Source organism: Podarcis erhardii, assembly GCF_964252035.2.
Source record: "Podarcis erhardii genome assembly, chromosome: 11".
In the NCBI taxonomy this organism is placed as follows: Eukaryota; Metazoa; Chordata; class Lepidosauria; order Squamata; family Lacertidae; genus Podarcis; species Podarcis erhardii.
The window spans coordinates 2,022,208-2,048,411 of NC_138501.1; the positions used below are offsets into that span (position 1 = coordinate 2,022,208).

At 41.0% G+C, this 26,204-nt stretch overlaps 1 protein-coding gene across 3 annotated transcripts in view; it reads left to right on the forward strand.

The window, feature by feature from the left end:
- GDA (guanine deaminase) overlaps positions 1-26,204 on the forward strand; it is a 48,440-nt gene that overhangs the window by 14,566 nt on the left and 7,670 nt on the right. For 2 of the 3 annotated variants that reach the window (XM_081881024.1, XM_081881025.1), the window contains exons 2-11: positions 507-595; positions 6,337-6,508; positions 8,101-8,188; positions 8,499-8,604; positions 10,910-10,937; positions 12,212-12,319; positions 13,808-13,915; positions 15,738-15,835; positions 20,338-20,405; positions 20,776-20,922. In XM_081881024.1, coding sequence (XP_081737150.1) covers positions 507-595; positions 6,337-6,508; positions 8,101-8,188; positions 8,499-8,604; positions 10,910-10,937; positions 12,212-12,319; positions 13,808-13,915; positions 15,738-15,835; positions 20,338-20,405; positions 20,776-20,922 — 1,012 coding nt within the window. Of the gene's footprint in view, positions 1-506; positions 596-6,336; positions 6,509-8,100; positions 8,189-8,498; positions 8,605-10,909; positions 10,938-12,211; positions 12,320-13,807; positions 13,916-15,737; positions 15,836-20,337; positions 20,406-20,775; positions 20,923-22,898; positions 22,939-26,204 lie in introns of all 3 variants that reach the window. The other variant, XR_014161352.1, reaches the window with a different exon arrangement.

Consider the following 26,204-nt stretch of genomic DNA (forward strand, 5'->3'; position numbering starts at 1 on the left):
AGGGACGTGGGTGGCGCTGTGGGTAAAACCTCAGCGCCTAGGACTTGCCGATCGCATGGTCGGCGGTTCGAATCCCCGCAGCGGGGTGCGCTCCCGTCGTTCGGTCCCAGCACCTGCCAACCTAGCAGTTCGAAAGCACCCCCGGGTGCAAGTAGATAAATAGGGACCGCTTACCAGCGGGAAGGTAAATGGCGTTCCGGGTGCTGCACTGGCTCGCCAGATGCAGCTTGTCACGCTGGCCACGTGACCCGGAAGTGTCTGCGGACAACGCTGGCTCCCGGCCTCTAGAGTGAGATGAGCGCACAACCCTAGAGTCTGGCAAGACTGGCCCGTACGGGCAGGGGTACCTTTACCTTTACCTTTATACCTTATACGAAGTAACTTAAAATTCTTTAAAATTAGCCTTGACTAATTTTCCTTCATGTGAATCTACACTAAACATGAAACACACAGAGTCATATAAAAAACAAACATTTGAATGCCTTATGCTCTTTTCACTTCCTTAGATTGCATTTTTGGAACCAGCCGAAGAGCAGGAGAAACTAGCAAAGAAGTGGGGATTCAAAGCATCTGACATCCGAGAGCTCAGTAATAAGTATGCATTATGTTTTATTTTACTTTTGTCATCAGATATTTTTGTCTTTATCATTTCAATAAGGTTGTTGTTGATGATGATAACGAATTGTATTTATGAAATACCTTTTCTGAGTGTTTGGTCTGCTTTGCATTTTCTCCTGTTATCCCCACAACAGTTCTAACAGCCAGATTAGTACAACTATCTATATATTACAGTGGTACCTCGGGTTAAGTACTTAGTTCATTCCGGAGGTCCTTACTTAACCTGAAACTGTTCTTAACCTGAAGCACCACTTTAGCTAATGGGGCCTCCTCCTGCTGCCGTGCCGCCGGAGCACGATTTCTGTTCTCATCCTGAAGCAAAGTTCTTAACCTGAAGCACAATTTCTGTGTCTGTAACCTGAAGCGTCTGTAACCTGAAGCGTCTGTAACCCGAGGTACCACTGTACATAGTATCCCTATATTTTTGAAAGGGTTAGCTAATTCCCGGGTTAGCGCCTCTGGCAATGGCTGAATTCCTCTGATCGGGAGGAACTTGCTCCGTGGATTTTAGGGTTTGACCGCCACGGCAAAGGCGGAGACCCACTAAAAACCACAGGTGGGAGAAGCCTGTGGACACGGGATTCGGCTGGCACCTTTTGTGCCTCCCCTACTCGCGGGGAAACCTGGTTTCGGGGATCCGGAGTGACGTGGGGTGAGTGGCGCAGTGCTTTGAATTGACTGCTTTTTTCATGGAGTGAAGCCGCATTGCTGTTGCCGGAGAGCGCTGACTTTTTCCTGTGGACAATTTGATCTTGAAACAACTACCCGTGAGTAGAACGGAAAATTGGATTTTTAAACGTCTTAATTTGGCATCGAACGGGGGAGGTTTTAAACAGGAAGTCTGCCTCCTCTTTTTGTAAATAGACTAAAGCAAAGAGGTTGCAAGCTAAAGTCTTGGAAAGTTTTTTGTAAAGAATTAAATTTCCATCAGCTAAAATTGTTAAACCCCCCTTGGAAGCAGGAGAAGAGGGGGGAAATTTTAGATCGTCTAAGCCTGCAGGAGAGAGAGCGAAGAAAGATAAATTATCACCGTTTTGTTTTTTTATAAATATTTATTAACAATTTTTGAATACAATACAAAAGAAGAAACAATATAACATGTATCTTAACTTCTTTGGACTTCCTCACATCTCCCGCTCCTGCGTTCCTCACACACACACAATTTTTTTTCCAGCAATTTATCACCTTGTTTCCAATCTTATTATCTAATTTTCCCATGTTTTTTCTCTAATTTTAGATATCCTTTGTTCAAATCCTAAAAATTTAGATGTAATCTAATAATTATCCAAAAATTTATCTTTTCTTAAATCTCACTTATCTTCATAACACCATCTAACTTAGTGGTGCCAGATTATTTATGATCTAGCATCCTTCTTAACATTCATACAATTTACAATATTTTTGTAAGTAAATCTTGAATTTCTTCCAGTCTTCTTCAACCGTCTCTTCTCCCAGGTCTCGGATTCTGCCGGTCATCTCGGCCAGTTCCATATAGTCTATCAGTTGCATCTGCCATTCTTCCAGTGTGGGTAAATCTTGGGTTTTCCAGTGCTTAGCAACGAGTATCCTTGCTGCCGTTGTTGCATACAAAAAAAAGGTTCAGTCCTTCTTTAACACCCTCTGGCCGACAATACCCAGGAGGAAGGCCTCTGGTTTCTTAGGGAAGGTATACTTAAATACCTTTTTCAGCTCATTATATATCATTTCCCAGAAAGCCTTCACTCTAGGGCAGGTCCACCAGAGGTGAAAGAACGTTCCTTCGCTTACTTTACATTTCCAACATTTATTATCGGACAAATGGTATATTTTTGCAAGTTTGACTGGGGTATCACCGTTTTGAACCTGGAAAAGGGCTGCCAATAAAAGTGACGTTTTGGGAAAGTTCATTGACTGTGAATAAAACCTATGTGGACAGATAGCTAAACAAGAGAAATATATTGTTTCCATTGTTTGCTTCTGCGCTCAAAAAGGAGCAAAAGTAACTGAAAATTGAAACTAATTTTGTTGCTGGATCTGCGTTTAAAAGGATTGATACAAATAGAAATTGTTTCCTCCAGAGGGAGTCTTTGAAACTGTTACAGGAGTGGATCTAGGGAATTTCCCAGCTGCAGAGATAAAAGACCGTGAGAATCAGGGATTGACCTTGAACAGGTAAGAATGTCGACAGAAGAAGCTTTACTGACTGCATTTTGTAAGATAAGTGCTTTATTGGATCAGCTTCATAAGAAGACAGATGTTATGATTATTAAAATTGATAATCTGGGACAAAATGTGACTGACTTGGGACAAAAAGTGAACATCTATACAGAAACTACGACATGGCAAGTTGTGGAGAAGGCGAGGGAGGAAGTGGTTGTTGAACCTCAAGTAATACAAGTGGAGAGAGCCCCAGCCTTACAGAGGCAATTTGATGAATATAAGTTGTTGCCTTCTATGACTGAATTTAGAGAAAGTCAGATTTTGAGGATCGGAGCCTCGCTTGGACTGGAGAAGGAAAGATGGACAGATCCCCTTATACAGGGATGTTCTGGCTTTTGGGATTTGGATTTGGGTCAGGAGGAGATTGGAGTTGTGGGGGCTTCCAGCTTTGGAGGGATTTTGAAACATGTCCTGAAATATCTTTTGGACTTTAATTTTGACTACGGAGAATGGGCTGACCTGTCGAGAAGGAATAAAGACATTGTTAGGTTGGAGCTTCCCCGAGATCTACTCCTCAGCGCCAAAGGAAGGAAATAAGGAACAAGATCAGCAGAAGATAAAGTAAAGCGTATGTATAAATATGAAGAACATCTGCAGAAGGGACATGGAAAAGAGTTAAGAGCCTCGGACAGAAGATCACCAGGTTGATGGACCATATGGAATTGACAGAAAGGACTGGCAGAATCCGAGACCAGGGAGAAGAGACGGTGGAAGAAGATTGGAAAAAAAGTTTAAAAGTTATTTATAGAAATATTGTAAAATTAATGAGTGTTAGAAAAATGTTGGAATGAAATTACATGGCTTTAGTAGAAATGATATAAGGAGTTAAGTACAAATAAGTTTTATGGTATTAATGGTAAGATAAGGTTAAAATAAATTAAGATAAGAATGGATTTGCTGAAATAATTAATAACTAGAATACAAAAAAGGGAGGTGTGAGGAGGTCGATGAAACAAGGGAATGAAAGACAAAGAAATGGAAAAATTGGATGTGTTTTTAACTGTTTTTGCTTTTATTTTTGTTTTGGATGTATTTTTTTTTTTGGTGTATTGTAATGTATTGATTTGTTTTGCTTAATTTTTATTTATTTTTTTCCCCTTTCTTCTTTCTGTAATCTTTAAACTTTTAATAAATATCATTTTAAAAAAAAGAAAGTGGGGGTGCTGATGTTGTCAGATGGGGCAAGTGTGTGGTCTGCTGAGATTTGAACTGGGACTTGCCACTCACAAGTCAGGCTCCAGTTGTCTTCTAACATGCTAAACAGGAATGCATGCACAAACATGAGCTCAAGTACATGGAGGAAAGTTCCCCTCCAAAATAGTCCACTGTGGAATATCTGTTTTCAGAAGAAATGTGCCTCTGAAAACCAGTTGCAGGAAGCAGGCTGTGGGCTTCCCAGAAAGGGAAGCAACTGGTTTGCCAATGCGGAATACAGGGTGTTGGGTTAGAATCTAGTTGTTAGAGAGACCTTTGGCTTAAATTAAAGCAATTACAAATTTATTCATGTTCTAAAAACCAAGGAAACCATATATTATGGCTCCCACCTTAACTTCTGCTCCATGTTCTTGATAAATACTGTTTTTTGTATACAGTTTGACCTTCGTATATCAATATTTTGCCTTGACGTTCGGCCCAATCTTCTTCCCTTGCAGGATGGGTATAACGCTGAGTATGAATGTTAAATAAGAATGTTGTTACATGTTGAAAATAATGACATGGAATACCCACTGGAGGAAATGGATGCAACAGTACTCCCAAGCGTTTTTCTGCTGTATGGTTCCAAAGACACGTTAAACACCTGACTTTACACTTTCCCAGCTGCTTCTCTGTTCCAAAGTGTCCCATCCGAAGCAGCTTTGTAATTAGGCATTGTAGACAAATTTTGCTTACATTGACAGAAGACAGTTAAATGTGCAAAGCCTGAGAGAGAGCCAGTCTATGGGTACTGCTCCAAAGTGAGTAGCTACAACTGAAGGGTGTGAGCCTTACTTTCAAGTAAATGCATTTAGGTTTGGGGTGTTAATTGGTACTGAAGACAGAATGTTCTTTTAAAATGGCAAGATTTTTATTTTTCATCTTTATTGATTTGCATTTATAAAGCATTGCCATAACAGGTTGATTGCAGATTCTAGCTGAGTTAATAAGTGTAGGATGACTTGGGTAGAGGGAAATTGGCAGAGCAGCATGATATCTCTTTGTTTACCATCTTGTGCAATAGAAAAGAGGCTATGTTTCAGTTACGCAAGAAACATTTGTGCAGATCACACTTCTGAAACCCAGCTGAGAGAATAACACATTGACACACAATTCGGCAAAAGTTCATTAAAATTAGAATGCCGTATAATCATGGTTTGCACTCTGTCCAGGTTTGCTTTCTTTGAATGTTAAGATTGTCAAGATTTACTAGTATCATGGAAAGCAAATCTTATTAAAAGTGTTCAGTATAATGGAGGCCTGGTTTATGATTGGGCTGCTTCAGAATTAATGCAACCAGAAAAAGAATTGACTAGTGTGGTACCTCGGGTTCCATACGCTTCAGGTTCCATACGATTCAGGTTACAGACTCCGCTAATCCAGAAATAGTACCTCAGGTTAAGAACTTTGCTTCAGGATGAGAACAGAAATCGTGCTCCGGCGGCATGGCGGCGGCAGGAGGCCCCATTAGCTAAAGTGGTCTTCAGGTTAAGAACAGTTTCAGGTTAAGAACAGACCTCCGGAACGAATTAAGTGCTTAACCCGAGGTACCACTGTATTTGCCAGGATGTTCATAATGATGATTGACTGAAATGCTGAGAATAATACAGGAAGTGTGGAATACAGCAGGAGTAGACATGAGAGAGGCGAATCAGTATTATATTACTCATAGGAGCAATAAGCATAAAGCAAATATTGTATAACACTTATCTAATGCAATGTTCAGATCATGGACACAATCCACACAAGGGTTATGTGATTCTTTCACTAGGTCAAAGGCCTTATATTTTTCTGTGCTTTTTAACTATCGACAGCATTTAGTGCTTAGTGTTAACAGCTGCCATCTTCCCCTAATGGAACTGAAGGGTTCTAACTGAAATGAAATTCTAATGTAACTGAAGAATGAGCTATCAAATGTGACAAACAAACAAATATTAGCCCTCTTCGAATGGCATTTGTGGGGTTATCAGTGTGTTGATGAAGAGCGAAGGGAGAAATGCAGGGTCCCCAATTGCCTGTGCGTGTTCAGGTTGGATGCTTTTAGGCTCTGCTTAAGGTGAATAAATGGTAGGGCAACCAGTGGGTGCTCCCTCCATGTATTGAGAGCCCCACTCTTGTCTGTATTGTTCCTTGTGAAATGGAGATTACTCTTTTGTTCAAAAGTGACATTTGATATTTATGTGCTGTGTTGTTGTTTTTTACTATGTGCTTAAGCTGAGGATTGTTCCACAAGCATATTATTAAGACCCAGGGCTTAAGATACTTATGGGAATAATATTTTAAAACGTGTTTTTCTTCTTATTTTTTCATGCATTTTCTCCTCAGTGAATTCTTCATGCCAGGTTTGGTTGATGCACACATCCATGCTCCACAGTATTCTTTTGCAGGAACACGAATTGATCTGCCTCTTTTGCAGTGGTTGAAGGAATATACCTACCCAACAGAAGCCAAATTCAAAGACAATGATTTTGTGGAAGAGGTGTACACTAGAGTGGTGGTAAGTATATTCTGTCTTGAGGGTTAGGATAGTTTATGCCTTTGTAAAGCAAGAGCATTTCAAGTGGATATGCTGAAATAAAGGCAGCCCGTTAGATTCTCTAATCCTCTTGTGAGTTCCACATGTACACTCCAATAAGAAGTACAGTAGGTGACAAACATTTGCTTATAAACAAAACATTAGCAACTTGAATAACTAGTAAGCCAGCAGCTTTCCAGGGTTTGAGATGCAACTCTTTCCTAGTCTTACCTGGAGATTGAGCCTGGGAATATTTGCACACGAAGCATGAGCTCTGTCTGTGAGCTGTGACCCTTTCCCAGATGGGTGACTGGCTCCCAAGGTGCAGTTGTGTGTGTGTGTGTGTGTGTGTGTGTGCATGGGCAGACGCACATGTACACTTTCTCTGGTAGAATTTGGCTTAGTTAAGTTGCTTGAATATTACCATCTTCAGTGGAACATGTTATCAGAAATAAGCATGCTTATTCAGGCAGTACCTAAGGCTCAATTAAGGGACGCGGGTGGCGCTGTGGGTAAAACCTCAGCACCTAGGACTTGCCGATCGCATGGTCGGCAGTTCGAATCCCCGCGGCGGGGTGCGCTCCCGTCGTTTGGTCCCAGCGCCTGCCAACCTAGCAGTTCAAAAGCACCCCGGGTGCAAGTAGATAAATAGGGACCGCTTACCAGCGGGAAGGTAAACAGCGTTCCGTGTGCTGCGCTGGCTCGCCAGATGCAGCTTGTCACGCTGGCCACGTGACCCGGAAGTGTCTGCAGACAGCGCTGGCTCCCGGCCTATAGAGTGAGATGGGCGTACAACCCTAGAGTCTGTCAAGACTGGCCCGTACGGGCAGTGGCGTAGCGTGGGTTGTCAGCACCCGGGGCAAGGCAAGTAATTTTCACCCCCTAACCCGTGGATTTGCGCCCCCTAACCCTAACCCCCAGATGTTGCACCCGGCCCCCCCCCTGCACCCCCCACACTACGCCACTGCGTACGGGCAGGGGTACCTTTACCTTTACCTTATGGCTCAATTGTTGGAACCGTTTGTGGTGGTCAGTATGAAGCCTAAATGAAATTCAGTGATATAAGTGGCAACATGATGTTGTATGTTATGATACACTGTTTTAAATGCAGTAAAAAAGGAGTGGGGAGACAGAATGGAATAGCAGACTGATAAAAAAGAAGCTAAGATAGAGAAATGATAGAAGAAATGGAATTTGCACATTACCTTGCACTTTTTTATACTAAATAAATATTTAAAAGAATTAGAATACTAGGGAGGAGAAAGGCAAGGGGAGGAAAAGAAGCACAAAGTAGAAATTAGAAACATGGGTGACATGTTATAAATGTACCATGCAAGTTAGAAACAGGGAATCTTTTAAAAATGAGTTGAAGATGCTATAACGGAAACATTTTTTCCATTATATATAAACTCTTTTCTTTTCTTTTTTTCTGTTGCCTCTGGCCACTTTTTTGCACATTACAAAAATCTGTGTCGTCTATGGTGACTCCTGAAATTTGCAGCTGAAATTTTTTTGTCTAGCATTCATTGCAGGACTGTTTCTGCAAATAACTGAAACAGAGTTCTTTTTTACAGAGGCGAACGCTTAAGAATGGCACAACTACAGCCTGCTACTTTGGAACAATTCACACAGATGCTTCTTTGCTTCTCGCTGATATTATAGGTAAAATGATAATGGCTCTCCACAACTTAAATAACATAAGAATTAGGTTGCTGGTTCTGATGAAGTCTCACTCTGATTGTATATGGCGTCTCTCACAATGGGTGGTCTGATTTCTCTAGAAAAGCTTGCAGACAGCACGATGGAGACTAAACACTTATTTTTCTTCAGCAAAATGAAGGTTGCTGGTTAGCTGTGGAGATCAGAGCTAACAGCCTGGGTTTACAAGGAGAGCTTTCTTAGTAGGTTTTAAAAAGAAAGGCTTGCCAGAACTGTGAATTGAAAGCATTGTTTTGAGTTTTGTTCTTTACAGATAAATTTGGCCAGAGGGCATTTGTGGGTAAAGTTTGCATGGACATCAATGAGAGTTTTGAAGAGTACAAGGAGACCACCACTGAATCAATCAAGGAGACGGAAAGGTAAAATGCTTTCTTCATGTACAAATTAGGTAGCATATTTTTCTAAAAGTAATGAAATAGGTAAAACATAGAATCTAAAAGTTAAATAGAAGACTTGATTAAAACATAAATATTGAGCTGTAATATGACCACAGAATCTAAGTATCCTGCTACAGCTATTTTTATAACCATGTTACATTCTTAAGAATACTTACCCTTGAAGTAAACCGACAGAGACACATTTCTTCTTGAATAAATTTTTAAATGCACTTCTAATTTTTTTAAGCATAAGGTGTCTATTTCTGTCTTCCATGTTTTTAACAGCTTACTATATATAAGAAGAGAAGGGATTTAGCTTGCATCTGGTTTACAAAGAGAGTTATCAAAATAAGCCTGTTGAAAACAAAGGGGGGATAGTATTAAATATCTAAGTATTGTGCATGTAACATTGTTAGCAAATCTTGGGTCACTGAAGTCATGTTTTTTGGAACATAAAATGGTAAATATATATAAAAATACATAACAATATATTTTGGATAGTTTAAAAGTTTTTGAGGATTATTTATACTTCTGTCTTTACAGATTTTAAGCTAAAAAAAATAATGTTCCTCTTACATTGCTTTTGGAGTTTCTTCATCACATCCTCCTCCTCCTCCTCCTTTTTCCTCCACCCTCTCAGATACTTTCCCTTTTGTGTTGTGTCCTCAAATTGGAATCCTGATGGCAGTACCTGTCTTATTGTTCATACTTTTGTTTGATTGTTGCTGAAATCTAAGGTGCAAGTGGATTCCTCCTTGCCCCTATCGCAGCCCCTTGTGCCCAAAAGGGAAAAGGCAGACTATTATGCTAACTGATAAAAAGAATCATAGTATTGTAGAGTTGGAAGGTACCCTCAAGGGCAATCTAGTCCAACCCTCTGCAATGCAGGAATCACAGACACATAGGGGTCACAGACAGAACTTCTCTATCATGTTTAGCTTCATTCGAAAAGTGTTGAATAACCAAAGTTTATATGCATATTGTTAAACATCTTAACTGAACCTAGCAATAAAGTGCCAATGTGTTTTATGTATACATCTGAGAGACTCAATACCAATGTACACCACATTGGGACGTGTCTCTAATGGCTCCTTGGAATTTCTTCATGTCTGTGCAGGCGCTGCCATGCGCAGGAGCATGTTTCTAGTGCCCACATTTAGGATGACTTTTAGTGGCATCCAATATATCCTATACATGCGGCTGATAAGGAACCTGCTTTCTTACAGCTGCTACAACATGTGCTGTACTTGTGTGTGACTCACCCACAGTATCAAAGAAAAACTGCTGCTAATGTTGCTTATTTAGTTAATTAACCTGTATTCATAAACCTTCAAGGAAATTCTCATTTTTTCTACATACTTTAAAAGAAAAAAAAAGTTATTTAAAGGAGATGCAGGGGAGGTAGACAGTATCAAAGAAATGAATGAAAAACAAATCTTAAATTAGAGCTTAATTTTTGTGTGGACATAACTATTGTAAATGAAACATCGATTTTGCCATCTAAAAATAAGGCAATAAAAATAGAATTCATTTAGGTTTGTGATACACAGCCAAAATTAAGTTTTTACTTTTTAAAAGAAAAATACTGCCATTGTAGTATATAATTATGCTTTCACTTCATTTCACATGTTATCTATTTAGTTGTCACAGGAAGCATAGTAATGACCACTTGTCTGCTGTTAATTACCAACAGCTTGTGTAGATTTGAGATAAAAATCCTTAGCTGCTGTACATTTGTACAGTCCTATTAACCTCACTGAAAAAGTGATGATTTACTGTGTGATCACATTGTCAAACGATCCATACGAAAATATCTTTCTGTTTGTACACATAATGGGGGGGGGGGTAGCCTGCATGTGGGGGCTGAATAATGAGGCAAATTGAGTTGATGTGTAATCCACTCTGGAGGGACTCAGTGTTTCTGTAAAATTCATCCACTTTGGCCAAAAGGGAAGGGAGTTGTAACCATTTTTAAATTCACGATTATAGTGATTATAGTGATTGGGGACCACTTTGTTTTATATAGAGATGCTCAGAACCCAGAATACAAATCAAAGCAGAGAGGACACACAACAATTCAGAAACAGATAAGAATTTTGTTAAAATGCACAGATACAAGGTACACCCCGATACAGAAACACAGAGGGACTGACATGCACAAATATAATGCTAATTTTAAGAATGGTTGTAACTTACCCTGGGACTCATATTAAAGAATGGAGAAATCTAGATGATGGTGATGAATATATTTTTTATATATTTTAATTTCCTACCCCAATCCTTTCAGGTTTGTTAGAGGAGTACTGGACAAGAAAGTAAGTAGAATTTCCTTTCCTTTCCCAGAACAGTAACTGGTCATGTTGTCCTCCCAGGGCATGCATATTTCTATGTAAATGATAATATGTTTTCCTATGTAAAAGGTTAGGCTGTATGGAAGGGGTCATTAACATTTTTAATTTGACAGAGTTTGGGGGATTCTGGTCACAAAATAGCCGCTATGGGGCATGGCATAACACAAAATGGGTGCCATGCCATGGGGAGCATGGCAAAACGCAAAAATTGGGAGACAGCTTTAGGCTTACCTGATCTACCTGACGGGGTAGATCACACAACATTGATTTTTACTGATTTCACACCCACACACACTGATGCTGTTACTGGCTAATAGCAGCAGGGAGTGTTCCTCAGTACCAGGAAAAATACACAAGGTTACAACACTACTCTCCTCATTTCACAGAAATCATTTGGAAGGCACCTGCACATTTTGCCCTATTACTTTCTTTCTAAGAGGGATAGGAACTAGAAAGAAAGAAAGAAAGAAAAAGCCAGGGGAACCCTTACAAGGTACCCACAGAAACTGGGCTGGTGATCCTGTCAGAATTCACGTCTCACCCTTGAGCTGAACTAGACATGATGGAGACAGACCCATCTATCTGATCTGTCCCAATCATTTGAAACGGAGAGGGATACAGTGGTACCTCAGTTTTTGATCGTCTTCGTTGATGAACGTTTTGGAACTTGAATGCCGAAAACCCAGAAGTAAATGCTTCCGTTTTCAAACAGCCTCAGAAGTCGAACAGCTTCCACTGAGGTACCACTGTATTTTTCTCAGTTTTCTCTGTAAATTTGCAGACCACCCTTTGCGCCTCGGTTTTCAAACGTTTCGGAAGTCAAACAGTTTTCTGGAATGGATTACGTTCGAAAACTGAGGTTCCACTGTAGTTCTGTTTAACCCCACTCCAGACTCATTGCCATTCCTGGATCCAGGCTGAGGGGAACGTGAAGTCAGAGAGACTGCAAGGAACTAAGCCATATGTGGATCATGCTCCTTGTAAAGAACGATGGGTTATAGCCTGAATTTGCACATGCTGAGCACTTGGTGCCTGCTAACTGATGTCACTGTTTAGCTATCTGAAATTGTGGTTTAGCCATAACAGAACAAAAACTGTGTGCCTTGGAAAAAGTAATCTGTACAGGCTTAATTTGTTCCCATTTTTAATAATTTGCCTAAGAAATAAGCTAAGAATAGGTATATTTAACATGCTGTTATACACAAATGTCTATTGTCTTTTTTTGACATTTTCCCCAGTATCCAAGGGTTCACCCCATAGTAACGCCCCGCTTTGGACCATCCTGTACAGAGGAACTGCTTAATAGCCTTGGTAAGCTGGCAAAGATTCATGACCTTCATGTGCAGGTAAGTTTTTTGATATCATATTTAGTGAAAACCCTACTGTAGCTTAGGAAACACCAACTCTGTTTAGGCCACCAGCCCCGATGTCAGGCCCTGCAGTCATGATATATGCATGGGAAATGGAAAACCCAGTGCAATTTTTTTCATGCTCATAAGGATCAGCTTCACGCTGAGTAATTCTTCTTATGGCAAGAGGTCTGCCCCGGGGAGTTGAAGAGTTAGCTGTCTAAGAAGGCTTAGTTTTTGCTCTGCAGTGCGCACAAACTTTAGATCAGGAAACAGCAAGAAGCTTTGTATTTAGAATATTTTTAATGTAATTTCCATGAGACTGTCCCTTACAATGTCCTTCATTTGTCTGACTGTAGAATCAAATGTACTTAAATAGGAATGGGAACCATTCTTTATAACTATTTCATTATATAATAAAAGTGCAGTGTGGTTAATTATTGCTGGGGGCTCAATCTGGCTTTTTGTGGGGAACCTTTGCCAGCACTCTGAACAGTAATACATTGTGCCAGGAAAATAGGTTCCGTTTGCACACCTATTGCAATTTGTAATGCTGTGTGAAATGTGGTTTTTCAGGTGTCACAGACCTAATGATTAATGTCCATGACATCATTTGTAATGATCAACACACACTTTCTATCCAATCCCATTTTATGAACATTTAAACCATTTAGGGGGCTATGCATACTCCACAGAGTCCTTCAAAATGGAACAAAAGCTGCAGTTTTCTGCATGCTGTATTTGTGAGCAAGAGTGGCTTGTCTGGTGGGATGGAGCCACAGTTGCTGCTGCTTACCAAGTCAGGGAGAGGTGAGGTAGTAGCAAGTTAAGGGTTGCACAGATGCACTGACAGGAGTGCCAGATGGGCTCCCTGCAGACGCCATCCACGCAGACCTGATCTCTGTTGTGGTCAGTAAGCAGCAGCCATTCCACTCCCAGGAGAAAGTTGCCACACCTCTGCCACTCCTGTCTGTGAGTAAGGCCTATTGAACACAGTGGAACTTACTTCTGAGTAAGCATGCACAAAATAGCACTGGAAACAAATCAAGAAGTGCTGAAAGCCAGCAGTGCTAGTTCCTTCTTCCCTCTTTCCTGCCTTCCCAAAGAACATATCACTATTTTGTGAGCCTTTGACCTCTTCCCCCCTCCTTGATATTTATTCCAAGGCTATGTGCTCCTGCCACCACACAAATCTCTCTCTAATAAGCCTCTATCTATATAGAGACACAGATACTTATATAGATCTATAATATATGCAGTGTGTCATTTCCTTGCAAGCTGGCTACTCCCTTGACTAGAATATCTTTATGTTGTCACCTGGGAAGATAATACGGAAGATGGTATTCATAATTAACAGGGATGTGCTCTGTAGAAACATAGCCATTACACACTTGTTTGGAGTGGGGAGTTATGGTGTCTTTTTGTTCAAGATAACCATATATTGAAATGCTGACCATTGTAATTGAACCCCATTTCTACTTACAGAGTCACATAAGTGAGAGTGAAGGAGAAATGAAACTCGTAGAAAAATTATTCCCTACTTATCAAAACTATACAGAGTTATATGATAAAAACAATCTTCTTACAAACAAGGTAGAGTGTTTTTACAGAATACTTAGATATGTTATTGGGGAGGATGCATTTGGTGGGGTTTCTAGCGGACAGAGTCCTGGCTCTCTTATGGCTGCTGCTGCTGCTGCCACCCTCCATTGTGGTGACTGAGTGCTTGCTGCTGCCGCCATGCCCAAGTGCCAGAAGGAGATCTACTTTGGGAAGGGAAGTCCGCCGTCAGGGTGCTTGGCTCCTGTTCCGGAGTGGTGGGCACCAAGAAAAACGAGCATGGGTCCGCCCGCTCCAGCACCAGGAGGCTCTCTTCCCTGGGATCAGGGCCGCAGGCAGCCCTTCTCCCTCTCACTCCCCCCCAATTGGTGGGCAGCGTTGAGGCGGGAACCAGGTTTGTGAGGAGAGAGAGAAGGAGAGAGGGAAGCAGCAATGAAGGTGAGAGGTGAGAGACAGAGAAAGGCGTGTGTGCGCCCTTGCTCATGGTTGGGCAGTGTGAGGAGGTGTTCAATGTGTCTCCTCAGCACGGCTGGCCAGACTCACCGTGCGCCTCCGCTGCCCAGCCTCCCTCTCTCCCCGCCAGCTCTCCTCCACCAGCTTCCTGGGCAAGACCTGGGAGGAGGGTGGCTGCGGCAAGGTATCGGGTGTGTGGGTTAAGGAGAAGAGTTTGAGGCACCTCTGTCCACTTTGCTTTGGTCACAATGCACAATAACATAGCCTGAGGCCCCTTATGGGGTGGTGGGGTGTGTGTTGGGGAGTCACAAAACATCCTGGCCACTGGCTGCTTGGAGGGGTGCTTACATGTGTGTGTCTCCTCTTTTTTGCTCTTTAAAATAAGGCAACCCTAGCAAATTCCCACAGATTAAAAAGTGGAGGAACGTGTGCAGACACACAAACAAACAAACAAACAAACAAACAAACAAACACACTTGTCTGCATTTGAATTAAAGCAGTGTGAATCCCCAGGTTTTTCAGACAGTTTTCTTTGTGATTGTTTCCCCACAGAAGCACCCTGAAATTAATAAACTTGACTTTGAGGCAAACTTAGGTTTTTCAATTACTGTACACTTGTGAGGGAGATTTTTCAAAGACACGCAAGGCATTTTTTCAGTCGCCTCTGAAAATCTTCAGGGAATACGTCTCATTTGTCTTTGAAATTCTCCCTTTGGATTTTAAGATTTGCATAGCATTTTATTAGCTGACTTAGTGTCAATTAGCAGATTGTATACACAGCATTAATCACATTAATGAGATTCAAATTTAAGCACAATGCTTCTAAATAGAGTCATTAATGATGAGGGTTTACTACCAAGAGTTTAAAAGTTTGCGTATGTCAGGGCCCTGATATGCTTCCTTTGATTATCTGAGAAACAAACATTACCGTACTTTCTATTATAAAGAATATCCTTCATTCAAGGTAGCATTAAACAACCACAACAAAAGCCCAATAGACTCAATTTCACTACTTTTCATTTGTATTTTAGTTGTTTGGATAAAATTTACTGGGATATATGGGCAGTTCACCTTGGTCATTTAAGAGGTCAGGAAAAGAAATATGAACGACACATAACAGCCCATGGAAGTAGCCGTTCTAGCAAGTGATAACCTTTGTAAACACAGGATTACACTATTCCTAATTGTGTGAATGATAATACATCTTATTTGGCTCTCTTGAAGAGAGAAAATGAGCTCACAGCAGAGTTATGAGGAATGAACAGAGGCAATAATTCTTCATAGCACCAGACAATACCTGTCTAGGTATTGTCCTCTCTAGGTATAAGTAGAAGCAAAATGATAGTAAAAGTTAAGAATAAAATAAAAATACAAATTACACTGTTTTTGTTTTACTCTTTAGACAATAATGGCTCATGGCTGCCATCTTTCTGATGAAGAACTGCAAGTTTTTAATCTTAAAGGAGCTGCCATTGTACATTGCCCTAATTCAAACATATCGTAAGTAAAATAAGTTAATTCATTTACAGTAGGTAATACCTCATAGAGGTGTGTTTCAGATAATGCTGTGTTTCATATTTGTGTTTTAAAGTTCACCACATTTCAGTGTGGATAGCTTGAAGGTTTAGATAATTTTAACATGGGATGATGGAATCGGCACTGTACCAGCCTCTTCACAGAGAAAATAGATGTTTGCACGTACCCCTTTGAAGGGTCAAAGCAGCCTGTTTCCAGATGTCCCCAAGACAGATATAAATCTGGGTGCTCTGAAGTGGCCATCTGTTTTACCAGCCCTGTGCCTGTGCCCCTGTGCCTGTGCCTGGCAGTAGAGGCAAAGCATGGGGAGGGCAGGGGAGGCGCACATTTGTGGCAGGGCGTAACAGGGTCCAGCAGGTGGACGGAGACAGCAGGCGAGGAGCTGTTGCAAGCGGGCTCTGTTTAGCTCCATGAATGCACCCCCATCATGTGCCTCTACCCCAGCTGCCTAGCCCACCAGGGGGTGCAACACTTGCCCTGCCCCAGGCACCAACAACCCATGCTATGCCACTGCCCAAAAGTCAACCTGAGGGATGAAAATGAACTGGCATTGGGATGCAATGAAGGGAAGAGCTGTGAGAAGTTATGGGATTTTCTTATTGATATAGTGAGTGCTGTTTTGAAAGCTACAAGTAGAGCAGTAATCCATGAACCCGCCTGTTTGTTTGCAGCATTAAATTGGGATGGCAGGACTTTCTCTTTGAGACAAGAAGTGAAAAGTTTCAAAAACAGATAGTTTCTCTGAAATGGAGTAGCTGGGAGGCATGCTTGTTGCTGCTGCTGCTGCTGCAGCATTCCTCACTACTGGCCAGAAACATGGTGCCTTAGACCAGAACAAGACATATAATGTACTAGGGAGATACCTCTGAAAATGACACCCCAATAATATGCATATAGGGGGAACAGTCATGCTCTGCTGTGTCTTTCGCATGATGCAAATTCTCCCACCACCAGCAGCCTTTGATTTACAGTAGATAGATAGAGAATTTATTACGGTCAAAGACCAGCTCACATAACATAACACAATAAAAACAGCGTTTATAAAGATAAAATATACAATTGGAGCAGATTGCAACAATAGCTCATGAGTTAAAATTGAGATATATACATACATCCGTACAACTGAGATTTGGGCTACCATAAAAAATTGACCCTGAGGCGCCCCAAAGGACAACTTCAGCATTTCCCTAGTAAGCTATTTTATTCTGTGCCTACAAATCTGGGTGCAGAATCTGCCTACCAGCCAGGTCGTCTTGTAGATTTACAGTACAATAAAGAAAATTGACAATGCGATAATACCACATGGTATGAGTTCCTACTAGGGATGTAAGGAAGCAAGGATTTCCACCCTGTTCTCTGTCACCATCAGCACTGTCTCCATTTGCTACAGTTTAGCTTCTAGCCAAAACTTACATTATTCATTTCTTAATTAATTGTTTAATTAATTTCAAAGCCTTTCGGTGGAAGGAAATGTTAAAAACTATGCAGAAAATAATGTAATTATTTACATAACATTCATAGATTAAAATAAAGATAGTAAATATTGCTCATATTCACTTGTCTGATTTTTGTTCCTGGCTTGGGATGAGGCATTTTTTGCTCCCATTTCTGACAGAATTCTCTGACATCCTAGTTCCTGCACAAGTATGAATACTGCTCCTTTCTCCACCATAACCTATGTAGGAATGTTCACCATGTGATGTGATGCTATCACATCATGAATTTCCTTGACTGTGCTGTTTTTTGTGGTCAACTCTGTAACCTTCAGGTTTCTGGACTACAACTCCCATCATCCCTCACTATTGCTAAAGCTGGCCAGAGCTGATGGGAGTTGGGGTCCTAAGCATCTGGAAGGCATTGTGTTGATTACACCTGATTCTTGCACATAACATGCAATACTCCTTTCCATAATAATAATAATAATAATAATAATAATAATAATAATATTCAATCTGTACCCCGCCCTCCACAGCCAGAGCCGGGCTCCAGGTAGCTGGTATACTAACACAGTATACAAAGAACATAAGAACATAATAATAATTGTACTGCTATCACTTTTAATACTAAACTTCCCTTCACCAGCAGGACCTGGGAGTTGGTGTTTATGACAATTTAAAATACAGAAAGGGTGAAAGATTTATATGATCTGAAGGAAAACAACAGAATGTCTTTTATAGGAAAAAGAGAAAAGAAATATCTGTCTTGGGCCCGGTCTTATTCAACATCTTTATCAACGACTTGGATGATGGACTCAAGGCATCCAAGCGGGATTCTGTATTAATAAAAAGCCAAAAAGTTAACTCAGAATATAAATAATCAAACAGAGAGAGAACTGGAAAATGACCTAGGAATCAAAATGGAATGAAAAATTAAATACTTAGGAATGTGGATTGCATCCAAAAATCTGAATCTGTTTCAAGATAATTATAATAGAGTGTGGACTTAGATAAAAAAAGACTTTAAAAAAATGGAAGTGAATGAATTTGTCTTTTTGGGGCAGGATTCTGTAGTTAAAATGAATGTCTTCCCCAAAATTATATTTTTATTCCAGTCACTACTGGTGATATCCAACACCAACTGCTTCACAAAATGGAAAAAGGATATGTTAAACTTTTTATGGCAAAGAAAAAACCCAAGGATCAAATACAAAATATTAGTAGATGAGGATCACAGGGGGAGGTTTGCTTTCCCAGATCTGAAATTATATTATGAAGTAGCCTGCCTAAGCTGGATGAAGGAGTGGATCAAATTGAAGGATATAAATGTGCTGGACTTAGAAGGAGCTGACCTGATCTACGGATGACATGCGTACCTTTGGTATGAGAAAACTAGGGTGCACAGAGGATTTTTAAATCACATGATTAGAAGGAATCTATATAAAGTTTGGATGAGACACAAATTATGGAAATGAACAATGAACTTTTCGGCATGTTACCAAATTAGAAAATATGCAGTAGAAGGTATTTGACACTGGATAAGCTGACTAAAATGTACCCAAAAAATTCAAAAGTGTGCTAGAAATGTTTGGAAGTAGAGGGTTCCTTTTTTCCTTTATTTATTTATGGTGGAAATGTAAACGGAAGCATTTCATAGAATCATAGAATCATAGAATCATAGAGTTGGAAGAGACCACAAGGGCCATCAAGTCCAACTCCCTGCCAAGCAGGAAACACTATCAGAGCACCCCTGACATATGGTTGTCAAGCCTCTGCTTAAAGACCTCCAAAGAAGGAGACTCCACCACACTCCTTGGCAGCAAATTCCACTGTCGAACAGCTCTTACTGTCAGGAAGTTCTTCCTAATGTTTAGGTGGAATCTTCTTTCTTGTAGTTTGGATCCATTGCTCCGTGTCCGCTTCTCTGGAGCAGCAGAAAACAACCTTTCTCCCTCCTCTATGTGACATCCTTTTATGTATTTGAACATGGCTATCATATCACCCCTTAACCTCCTCTTCTCCAGGCTAAACATGCCCAGCTCCTTTGGCCGTTCCTCAGAAGGCATCGTTTCCAGGCCTTTGACCATTTTGGTTGCCCTCCTCTGGACACGTTCCAGTTTGTCAGTGTCCTTCTTGAACTGTGGTGCCCAGAACTGGACACAGTACTCCTAGAAGAAGTACTTTCTTCTAGGTGTAATTGGGAATGAATTACCTAAGAAAGCCCACAACCTATTTTTATATGCAACAGTGGCAGCAAATATATGCAAGATATTAGAAATTAAGAGAAATCCTAGGGAAAGAACAATGGCAATACAAATTAACTGAATATGCAGAGCTTGCCAGTATGGCATCTAAAATAAGAAATCAAGACAATAAAGTGACAAGGAGTGAGTGGGAGAACCTAGGGGAATATTTACAAAAATTGGACCTCAAAGTAGGGGTTACTTTGTGACCTTATAAAATATAAGTGTGTGGAAAATTGGGTGAAGGAACTAATGCAGGCATAGGCAAATGCAGCCCTCCAGATGTTTTGGGACTACAATTCCCATCATCCCTGACCACTGGTCCTGCTAGCTAGGGATCATGGGAGTTGTAGGCCAAAAACATCTGGAGGGCTGAGTTTGCCTATGCCTGAACTAATGTATATCCAGCCAAATAAGATGTATAAAGAAGTGTCATGAAATGCTGGGTGGGAAGTCAAATAGATTTATTGTGTATGGTATGGACAAGAAGATGTAACTGAAAAACTGAAAAAACACATACTACTACTACTAATAATAATTCAGAATTAAAAACAATTAAAACAACTTACAGTCACAATAATATGTGGGACACCTCAGTTCCAAAGAGTGAAACAACAAAGAATGGAAGTAATGGGAGAAAACTCTCTTTTTCTTAGCCAAGGTTTATATAAAAACTTTTTTCTAGGCTTCCTTTTATGAAAGACTTCCAATAGCCTCATTTGACAACACATGGGTTTTTTTGTTTGTTAAGATGGCACATTTCCCCCTTCTCCTGCTTCCCATCCAGGTTGTGCAGTGGCCTTTTAAACGCAAGGAAGGTTCTGCAGCATCGCGTGAAGCTGGGCCTGGGCACAGGTGAGCCATTGACTCCGTAGCTGCTTATTTTGGAAATACTCACAGGCATCTTCACGTGGAACATCTGCTAACAAAGGGCCACACTCCCCCCCCCCCCAGTTTGCTTATTGAATAGAGATTTTAAAAGCATTTTAAGTTTAAAAAGAAACAAAACCCCTGATGGAGCGATGGGGTGTCTCTCTCTGTCTGTCTGCAGGCAGAAATTCTGGGTTGTAACCAAGGCTGCTCAACAGGCTTCTGCTCATATCCGCTCCGTAACACAGCTGTGCCATGCTAAGGACCCCCACACACATATATTTAATGGAACTCATGTTTTCACCTGAAGACTGTTCTTTCCAGGCTATGCTTTTAATTTTCTGTTCTATTTCAGATGTTGCTGGTGGCTACTCAGCCTCTATGCTTGATGCTATCAGAAAGGCAATTATGGTATCTAACATCATTCATATTAACAAAGAGGATGAAACGTGCTTAACTCTCAAGGAAGTTTTCCAACTAGCAACTCTTGGAGGGAGCCAAGGTAATGAAGCTCTTCTTCTTCTTTTACTTCTCTACCCTAGAATGCACAGCTGTCAAAATTTTGGTTTATCAAGGAGCTACTTGTGCAAAGTTAGAGGCAATACACATTTTCCCCCTCATATTCTAAATTGACAAGATTTCCTTCTGGCTGTCTGATAATATGAATTTCTCAAAATTTGAATTTCATATTTGATACTTGATTTTGTTCTGAATGAATTTTCCATTTTGGACTTACGGCTTCTGCATACTCATGCTTGAGGGCTCAGATTTTTGGTGAGAAGAGATGTGTTTTAGGGGAATAAGTTGATGATTAAAAGTAGTGTGATGTAAAGGCATGACATGGAAACTATCCCCTGTCTTCTCAGGTCTATTCATCTAGGTGAAAATTTATGGTATTTGCTCATCTCAATGGCAACACAGGATACAAATTTCTCAGTGGGGTCAAACGTGAATTACATGTTAGATGCAGCCTAGAATAGCATTAGCTTTTTTTTGCTGCTGCATCACACTGTTGATTCATGTTAAGCTTGTGGTCCACCAAAACCCCGAGATCCTTTTCACGTGTACTTCTAGTAAGCCAGGTGTCCCCCATCGTGTATTTGTGCATCTGGTTCTTCCTGCCTAAGTACAGAACCCAACATTTGTCCCTATTGAAATTCATTTTGTTCTTTTGGGCCCAGATTTCCAATCTGTTAAGGTCATTTTGAATTCTGATTCTGTCTTCTGTAGCATTAGCTACCCCTCCCAGTTTAGTGTCATCTGCAAATTTGATGAGCATCGCCTCAATTCCTTCATCCAAGTCATTTATAAAGACGTTAAACAACAACGGGCCCAAGACAGAACCCTGTGGCACCCCACTTGTCACTTTTTTCCAGGATGATGAGTGTGGCGTTCATACAGAGCCCCCGGTCGTTTCACGGACTATTGACCTGTACACCACTGCTTTATTCTTCCACTGCCACCAACCAGGTTTCTTCTGGTGAAATACTGAGTCAGGTTGTAAAGTCAACAACGAAGATTAAAGTTTATTGAAGAACAAACAAGTTTTAAATATATTCAGAACGGTTTCTCAAATGCACGCCCATAACTAGATGTGGCACTATCTCCCACTGTCACACTCTTCTCTCTCAGTTCTATCCCTGTCTCTCACTCTAGCTGTCACAACTGCTATGTTTGTCTTTTACTGGCTCTGTCTGACTCAGACTCCTCTATCTCCCAATGGTGAAACCCCTGGGCTGAGCCTCAAAACCAGGTAGGCTCTGCCTCTGAGCTTTCTCATTGGTCAATCTTCATTAACCATTTCCACCCCCTGTACAAACGAAATCACAGTGAATGGGCAAATGCCACAACGAGGAACCATTAATGAGTACTCTTTGGGTTTGGTCAGTCAACCAGCTAAAAATCCACCTAACAGCTACTTCGTTCAACCCACATCTTACCAGCTTCCTCCAAAGAATATCATGGGGAACGTTGTCAAAAATGCCTTACTGAAATCAAGATACACTATGTCCACAGCATTTCCCTGATCCACCAAGTTTGTAATTTCCCCAAAAATAGAAATCAGATTGGTCTGGCATGACTTATTTTTGAGAAACCCATGCTGAGTCTTAGTAATGACAGCGCCCTTTTCTAAATGTTCACAGACCGACCGTTGAACTATCTCTTCTAGGACCTTCTTTGGTACTGATGTCAAGTTCACCGGTCAGTAGTTACCTGGGTTTTCCTTTCCCCCCTTTTTGAAGATGTGGACGAACTTCTCCAGCCTGTAGGGACCTCACCTGTTCTCCAAGAATTCTCAAAGATAATAGATAAAGGCTCTGAAATTACATCCACAAGCTCCTTTAGTACCCTTAGATGCAGCTCATCAGGCCCTGGAGATTTGAATTCATTTAAAGTAGCCTGGTGTTCCCTTAATATTTATTTTCCTATCTTGGGGTGCCAGGTCCCTTCTTACATCATTTATTCTGTTATCACCAGGTTGGGCATCACTTTCCTTTGGGGTGAAGACAGAGGCAAAGTAGGTGTTAAGTATTTCCGCCTTTTCTCTGTCACCCAATAGCATTTCTCCGTGTTCCCCACACAGAGATCCTATTGCTTATTCTTCCTCTTGCTTCAAACATAGTCGAATAAACCTTTTAAAAATCATTTTTAACCTCTTACCACCCTCTTGTGTTTAATGTGAAAACTGCACTAAAGATATCACTGAAAAAAGTAACACACTGCCATGCTGACAATATTTTACTAAGTGCCTAACATTTGGTATTATTAAAACAAGATTGGTACAATTAAAAAAGTCATTTCCCCCTCCTTATTCTATTTCACTTTCTGTGGCTGAAATGCTCTTGCTTTCCATGCAATTTGTAAAACAATAAATTTTGTGCTGTTGCATTTTATGCTGAAGTATAGTAAATAATATTTATTGCATATAAGAACTGGAAAACAAATGAAATATCCTTTGATTACCAAACATCTCCCAAGACCTGACTCTTTTTTATATTGTAGAGCCTAGCAATACCAGTGTTAGTGTTGACGGGTGTCGGGCATACAATGTTTCTTGAAGTCAGATTACAATAGTTCTTATTTTACAGTATATATAAATTAAATGCTTGATGGAACTATCTTGGTCTCAATTTATAAATAGCTTTCAGTACCTGAATTCCATTCAAATATTCTGAAATGATCAACCTTTCCAAGCTATTTATAAAGGTAGGGAGACAAGAATCTACTCACATATTTTCATAATAGGGATCGCCATTTCACTGCCCATTATGTCAGGAATAAATGGGACTAAAGCAAGTTGCATTCATAAGTGCTCAGAAAAAACTCACTCAGAAAGATGATCCTGTTAGCAAACAGGAATAAGGAGAAGAATAGACAAGGGAAAATCCACAAAAAACAAGCACTCAGGCAAGTGTTTCTTTCCACACACAGAGAGAGACACAAAGACGCAACCATCCCTTGCAGCAGGCAGGGTCAGTCTGGAGAAATGGGAGGGTTCCTCCCCTCTGGAAAGGACATGGCGAGTTGAAGACCCTGCCTGTTTCTAGTAGGGAGGGCCATCCTATCAGGAATGGTGTCCCCCCTCCATCTGGTAAAGTAGCCTTTCCCAGTGGGAAAGAGCCCTGGTTTTGAGATGTATCCTTGGGCTTATCGTACTAAATATAATATAATATCATACTATATAATAACATAGTTCCATATCCACTTCTCTCTCTCTCTAGGGAACTTGGGGAACTGTAGTGCAGTGTTGCTGTTCCATCACAGTCCACTCAGCTCTATCAAGTAACTCTGCATGTTGCCCTGTAGTTAGAAGTGAGGCTAGGTGAGCCTCCAGTTGCTGCACCTTCTCTTCCAGCAAGACAACCAGCTTGCACTTGCTGCAAGTGTGCTCTTGCATGTTCTCCGACAGAAAGACAAACATGGCACAGGTGTTGCAGGTCACTGCAGCAGCTCCCTCGCCTTCCATGTCTCTTGGTCCTTTGCACACTGAGAGGCAATACTCTGGGCCTCCCCTTAAATTCCCCCTCTAAACACCCTCACAAACAACCCTGTTTCTGAGCAACCAGAACTGCAGTGAGCGAAGTTGCACTGCTGCCGGCTGCTAACTCCTTCCTCAACTCATTTCCGCATTCAGCCTGACTTCCTCTCAGCAGTAGCTCCTCCCCCTCAGATCACGTGCTCCAGCAGAAACCTCAGCCCCAGCCCTGCACTCAGTCAAGCTTCTAAACAGCTCAGTGTGGTGTAGTGGTTCAGAGCGGTGGACTCGTAATCTGGTGAACTGTTTTCGCGTCTCCGCTCCTCCACATGCAGCTGCTGGGTGACCTTGGGCCAGTCACACTTCTCTGAAGTCTCTCAGCCCCACTCACCTCACAGAGTGTTTGTTGTGGGGGAGGAAGGGAAAGGAGAATGTTAGCCGCTTTGAGACTCCTTAAAGGGAGTGAAAGGCGGGATATCAAATCCAAACTCTTCTTCCTGAAAGGCGGGATATCAAATCCAAACTCTTCTTCTTCTTCATTCAAGCAACCAGCTAGAATCCGCAAGGCACAAGCTTCTCTTCAGTCTCCTCCAGCAATCGTTGCAAACACCCGTTTGCGAGTCCTGTTCACTAGCTCTTGGTTGCGAGCTCCCAGAAGCTGCGAATCTTATTCTGAATTCCCAACCTTGTTCGCTGAAGATGAGGAATTAGATGCTGGGGTCATGGCAGTCAGCTAAACTGCTGTAAAACCATAACTGATGTAAATCGACCCTGTTGGTTTGGCCTTTGAGAAGAAGAGGAACTGTGCAAGTCTCTTAGAATGTAAATTGTAGTGTTTTTTAATTTAAACCCATTACAATGCAAAATTATATTCCTAGCATTTGCATCAGTATAGTAAAATAAAGCTAAATAGAGAAATTAATTTTCAATAATATCCTCTATCTATTGATCTGTCATCATCACCATCGTAATACAGAGGTGGGCAGCAGGCTTCAGGCTTGTTGGATCTTTTTTTTTTTTAAACTAGAACCAAAGATCTACAAATCAGAGCCACATGGAAAAAACATACTGGTGCCTCAGAGCACAATCTTAGCCTGGGGTTTTGTTTTCTGTGCTAGAACTGAGCTGAGCTCACAGTTCTTTAACACAAAAGTCCATTGCTGCTTAGTTTTTTTCCATCTCCACAGCCTAATACAGACAGGAAAAGTCGTTTTGTTTATTTGTTCAACAGTTGGGAGCCAGAAGCCCTTTTTGATCTATTGTAAATCACCCAAAGATCTACCAGTAAAGCCTGATCTACCTTATGACCCCCCCCCCGCTCTGATACACATTAAAACTCCATATTGACCTTCACTTTTGCTATATTTCCTAACATAAATGCTATAAATCTTTTCTTCCCATTACAAGTTATCATACTTGCAACTTAATGAATCAGATGTTTGTTTGTCGGTTTTCATATGTTTCATAGAATCATAGAATCATAGAATCATAGAGTTGGAAGAGACCACAAGGGCCATCGAGTCCAACCCCCTGCCAAGCAGGAAACACCATCAGAGCACTCCTGACATATGGTTGTCAAGCCTCTGCTTAAAGACCTCCAAAGAAGGAGACTCCACCACACTCCTTGGCAGCAAATTCCACTGTCAAACAGCTCTTACTGTCAGGAAGTTCTTCCTAATGTTTAGGTGGAATCTTTTTTCTTGTAGTTTGGAACCATTGCTCCGTGTCCGCTTCTCTGGAGCAGCAGAAAACAACCTTTCTCCCTCCTCTATGTGACATCCTTTTATATATTTGAACATGGCTATCAT